The sequence below is a fragment of the Cariama cristata genome, unplaced genomic scaffold, assembly GCF_000690535.1.
Source record: "Cariama cristata isolate BGI_N322 unplaced genomic scaffold, ASM69053v1 scaffold43220, whole genome shotgun sequence".
Lineage (NCBI taxonomy): Eukaryota > Metazoa > Chordata > Aves > Cariamiformes > Cariamidae > Cariama > Cariama cristata.
Genome location: NW_009597142.1, coordinates 2374 through 7457, shown reverse-complemented (window position 1 = coordinate 7457; position 5084 = coordinate 2374). Strand labels below are relative to the sequence as shown.

General features: G+C 40.9%; 1 protein-coding gene across 1 annotated transcript; it reads left to right on the top strand.

Annotated features, from left to right (window-relative positions):
• The first annotated feature begins 1890 nt into the window (after window positions 1-1890).
• LOC104157222 (chromosome unknown open reading frame, human C18orf32) lies at window positions 1891-3154 on the top strand. The gene is made up of 2 exons (XM_009708756.1): window positions 1891-2139; window positions 2790-3154. The coding sequence occupies exons 1-2, from the start codon at window positions 1912-1914 to the stop codon at window positions 2862-2864; spliced, it is 303 nt and encodes a 100-aa protein (XP_009707058.1). The 5' UTR covers window positions 1891-1911; the 3' UTR covers window positions 2865-3154.
• The last annotated feature ends 1930 nt before the right edge of the window (window positions 3155-5084 follow it).

The window sequence follows — 5084 nt, the reverse complement described above, 5'->3', positions numbered from 1 at the left end:
TTTAGTTTGAGTGGAACTTTACCGATTGGAAAAATCTTTGCGCTCCAGCCTTTACCTCCGTACCAACGGGAGGGGGAAATGCCGGTGCTGGTCGTCGTTTAGTGTCAACCGGGAAGGCTGGCCTGGCTTCTGGGGAATTTTCTAGCCTGAACCTCGTCCTACGGAGAAGCAGAACTGGCACGTATTACATAAATCAGTCCTTCTAGACTAGGTGATCCTTTATGGGAAAAAAAACCCCCAAACACCCCCCTTTTGTCTGCATAGCCTTTTTTCTCTGCTTCCATAATAATAGTTGACTAACGACTGAGTTAAACATGGGAAACAAAGACCAAACGTACTTAAATTTGCAATGTCGTGCATGTTCTTTGTGCTGACCCGAATGTATGGTGGCTTACAGAGATAAACAAAAGCTTATATCACAAAGAAATAAGCTTGCTGTTAAAATTTGACCATTTACCCTTTTACTCCCTGCACCCCCCCATCCTAAAAGTGAATGGCCTGCTCACCAGGCAACAGAGCATCACCAAGTCACAGAAGAAAGTCGTGAACTATATTTCAATATATTAGGACGGGTGTCATACTTCCACTAACTTGCTTTTGCATCTGGCAGAGTTATGACTTATTTTTCAGGCTGGAATCTTGACGCAAAGTGGGTGGAGAGACATTTGCTGTCACCTCAGAAAGGTCGCCTCGGGTATTCCCTCCAGCCACAACATCTTAGTGTAAATTTAGTATTTAGGAAGTTCTGGCGGTGAGAATACCTGAATGATGTTTTTGAACTGCTTTAATGGATAACCTCATTCATGTTGTCTCAATTTAAGATTCCTCACTGACTTCAGAGAGCAGATCCAAACTACATTTGAAGTAGCCGAAATGACACTTGGAAGTAGTCAACTGGAAATTGATATTTTGTTGTTCTACAGGGCCTGGAGCTAAAAATTTTGAGGATAGCTTAAGAAAAAAAAGTGAAACTCTGATCCCAGGCTCATCTGCCTCTTAGTTCTCCATCCTGGAAAACTTTTGGTTTGCTTCTTAATGTAAGAATTCAGACGTCAGCAGCCTCGAAAGGAGGAATGTGAAGGGCAAAGTTGCGCTGTGCAGCAGAGCGTGTCTAATATCTTGCTCATCAGCACTGAAAGGGACAGCTCTAATCCTGCTTAACTGCTTCCTCTCCTAGTTGTACTTTTCTGCCCCTGTGCTTTGGCTTTTCTGCATTTTTTTCATCGCAGACTTCAGGCTGCTGTTTTTGAAGACTTCCTGCTGGTTTGGGGAGAGAGGGAAGGATGAATTTTCTAATAGTTTGGCCGATTGTATGGGATTGGTGTGGGATCAAGTGATTCCTCCTGGGCAGGAGGAAGGAAGTAACCCATATTCACCTTTTCTCAAATCCTGACTAGGATTCCCCTCTCCCACCAACCTGCCCTTCGGTGGTAGCAAGCCATTAAATGGATTGGAGTCCTGCCATTTAATTTCACCTTAAATAAAAAGGGAATAATGAGAAAAACAAACCTTTTGGACCCTCTGTTGTGATATAGTAAGAACTGGGCTAGTATCTGCAGCTCACTGCTTAAATTGTTTTTGTGGGGTTTAAGCAAAAACCTTTATTTTCTGAATTTTTTTTTTGAAGTTCCAGCTGTAGGACTGGTGAATTAATAGCAAACTCTACTCCTTTTTTGTTAAAATGTCCAAGAAGTGTTCCCCTTGTTGAGGACTTCATAACATTGGAACACAGCATTTTTGAAACTTTAACAGTTAATCTATAATTAAAGAATCTTTTGTGTTTGAATATCATCTGCAATCTTTTTTCATCTTTTAAGACTGTTTTCTTAGCTCATGGCATACAAACACTTGTTATTCTAAGTTGTTGTTTTTTTTTCCCTCACCAGCTTTGTCGCGGAACAAGAGGAAACCATGGTGTGCATTCCTTGTATTGTCATTCCGGTTCTTCTCTGGGTCTACAAGAAATTCCTTGAACCGTATATCTATCCCGTTATCGCACCTTTCATTAAGCGTGTCTGGCCCAAGCAAGCTGTGCAAGAAACAACAGCCAGAAAACAAGGTCAAGGAGGCAGCGCTGGAAATCCACGGGCACCTTCAGCTGTGAAAAGAGATCAAGAGGATGAATCTGGAATTTATAAAGTAAGATTAATGCATTTAGCTAACCAGGGAAACTCCAGATAAAGCATCCAGCAAGAGTTCAGGGTGGGCACCACAAAAGAGCAAATAGTTGGGTGTTTTTACAGGTGTGTTTGCGGTTATTTTCTTAGGAAAGGGAGTTACCCATATGGAGCCAGCTAGAAATAGGTGCTTCAAGACAACTTCTGGTGGGCCTTGGAAAGATAGGAATTGCACCTGTTTTCTGAAACAGCTTAGCTTTGTTTTTATTTTAAATATTGGCTATTCTTTCAGAGAAGAAAGAAGTCAAATAATTGGTACATCCTACCAGATACATGAAGCAGAATTAAAAAAAACCCCATGCTTCAGCCAGCTCTTCCATTCGTAATGCAGGAAAATGTTTAGTGTGTGTAAATTGTGCATATATTACTTATCTCTTCTAACAAAATGCAAAGATTTGTATATGTTGTCTCTGCCTTCGTTCCCCATCTCCCCCCCCCCCGCCCCGAAGCAATAATTATGTGAGACACCACCACTTTGGTTCTCTCTGCAAATTTCTTCGTAGATCTTCACTGGCCTTGCTTCTAAAAGCTGTTTTCATCACCGACTGTTACTGTTCTGGGTGTGAAGTCCTTTTTTGACGTCCCATTAATGAAGCTGTCTTTTATTTGCAGTTTGAAAGCAATGGTGTTGCAAATGGAATTGCCGCAAAGAGATCCACAGAAGTTTCTGACAAGAAAATGGATTAAAGGAATTCATTCATAAGGATTTGGTTCTCTTGTGTCCAATATGAACTGGTGATACTTCTCTCACTTTGAGACTTCTTTTTTCTTTGCACATTTTAGCTGAATGAAAACCCTTGTCACTTACAGGAGAGGGTCTCTCTTGCCACTAAAATGGCAGCTAGCACATTTCTTAATTTAAAATGTTTGAAAACTGAAGTTCTTTATTTTCCTCACTGGAGCTACTTTTCATCTATAACCTATTTGATGTGATTAGGTTAAATAACTTATGAATAAATCTAGCTTTGGAAGGTAAATGTATCTTAGCATCTTAGTTTCACTAACTGCTAGTGCAATACTTCAGGCTTTCACCTTAAAAACTATAGCTGCTCTTGACCTTGCTAAAGAACTATGAATTGCATTGTGGCACCATAAGCGTCATGGTTAAATTACAGAGTTATGCTATATGCAAAATTTACTTAGCTTACTGAAAGCAGAAAAGTCTTGATTTGATGCTTCTGTTCATTATTTTCCTTGAAACATTGTGCCTTTCTTTCCTGAAGAGGAGCAGCAGGGGCATGATACAAGAGAATTGTTGCTCTATATTCTGTTGCAGTGGTTTGAAACGGTGCAGTTCTATCTTTAAAAAAAAAAAAAAATCCCAACTAAAATCTCTTTAATGTGCTTGTGGAATTTGAATTATAATGAACCGGGATTTTATTTAAAAATTAGTTCCTTCATGCAATTGTTCTTAGGCTTCTGAGCTATAAATATCTAAAGTGGTAACAAAATCTTTGAATACCTGTAGACAGGCCCCAGGCAGAAGGAAGTCCTAAAACTACTGATGTCATGATAAAGAAAGGGAACTCGGCAAATCCAGCTTTGCCTCCTCCTGGGAAGATGCATTCTGGTACTGACTTGCATCCCAAGATGATAGTGCTACGGTGAAGCGGTTTAGATGTCCCTGTGCTTACTAAGGAACAGAAGTGAGAATTCCTACTTTGTCCTCTCTGGTTTGGCAGAGAGGCTCTTTAAAAGATTCAAAACAAAACCATTTCAGCAGTTTTGGTTTGCTATTTAGGATTTATCGTTTTCCCAAAAGTCCTACCTAAGGTACGCCTAAAAAAAAGGCAGACCTTTTTCTAGATGCAGTCCTTGAACTGTCACTGAGGTCCAGTCTTGTTCTTTCGACCGTGTTTTCTCCTACCAGATAATTAATTATTCCAAAGACTTGCTTGTTGCCTGCCACATGCTTCTGGTGAGGCGTGTTGTTTCCTACCACTACCTGGTTTTGTCAGATCTTGTGTGAATCCATCTGCAACGTTCACAGCTGGATATCGGGCCCTTGTTGCTACAACCATGACTTCTGTAGTGAGTTGAATCATAGGAAACTCCTTGTAAGGCGTTGCCTGTTTGCTCTCCCTTAATGAGCTAGTCTATTAGGAAGTGAATTTGGTATTGCTGTTTAATCAGCTTTTGCATCATCCTTGGAACATAATCCCCCATCTGATCAGTGTATCGCAGATACAGCTTTCGCCTAGACTGGTGAAGTACCTACCCTTTGTGATATTTAAAACCTGGTTTTATTATTCTGAGCATGCACGCATGATATAATCCATACAATAAAAGATAACAATCCTAACTGTGCCCTCCTATAACTTCTCACAGATATTGGTGTGTAGATCGTGTAGCAGGGAAGACAGGGATTGGAAAGCGGAAGCGAGGGGAAGAGGCCACGCTACTTTCCGATCGTTTTTGTCATTGGTATCTTTGGATATTTTTGCCCATACTGTTGCAACAAATCATACCCTGTCCATCAGAACTTCACCTGGTAAAAGGTGGATGTAATCTTTGCTGTGGTGGATTGGGTCTTCTAAACCAATCAACCCCTACCTCACTCCAAACAATGAATTCCTACCACTACTGTCAAAGTTCATGCTCTAAATCTGAAAGCTGGGAACTTCCAAGGATCTGAAATCACCTTGCAATGAGAAAGGAGTAAACTGCCTGAGAAAGTCACTCCAGAACTGAGGTCATGCACAGCGTCTTTCAAATGGCTATAGAAATGAAGATTCGGTGCAGGCGTGCAGCTGAACGCAACTACGTGTTCTTACGTTGTAAGCATTGCTGAAAAGATTGTCCCTTCCGCTCTGCTTCCTCTCCCAGGGCAGGTAACTGTAGCCACTGTTTTAAAATGTTGGCCTCTCATAAACAGGCCAAAGTTTTGGAGTAATATATTCACCTCCG

What these genes read in the sequence shown, in the direction of transcription:
- LOC104157222 (XM_009708756.1), top strand. Translation starts at nt 1,912, where the DNA reads ATGGTGTGCATTCCTTGTATTGTCATTCCGGTTCTTCTCTGGGTCTAC. An exon ending in ATGAATCTGGAATTTATAAA is followed by an intron (nt 2,140 to 2,789) that starts GTAAGATTAATG and finishes TTTTATTTGCAG; the next exon opens with TTTGAAAGCAATGGTGTTGC.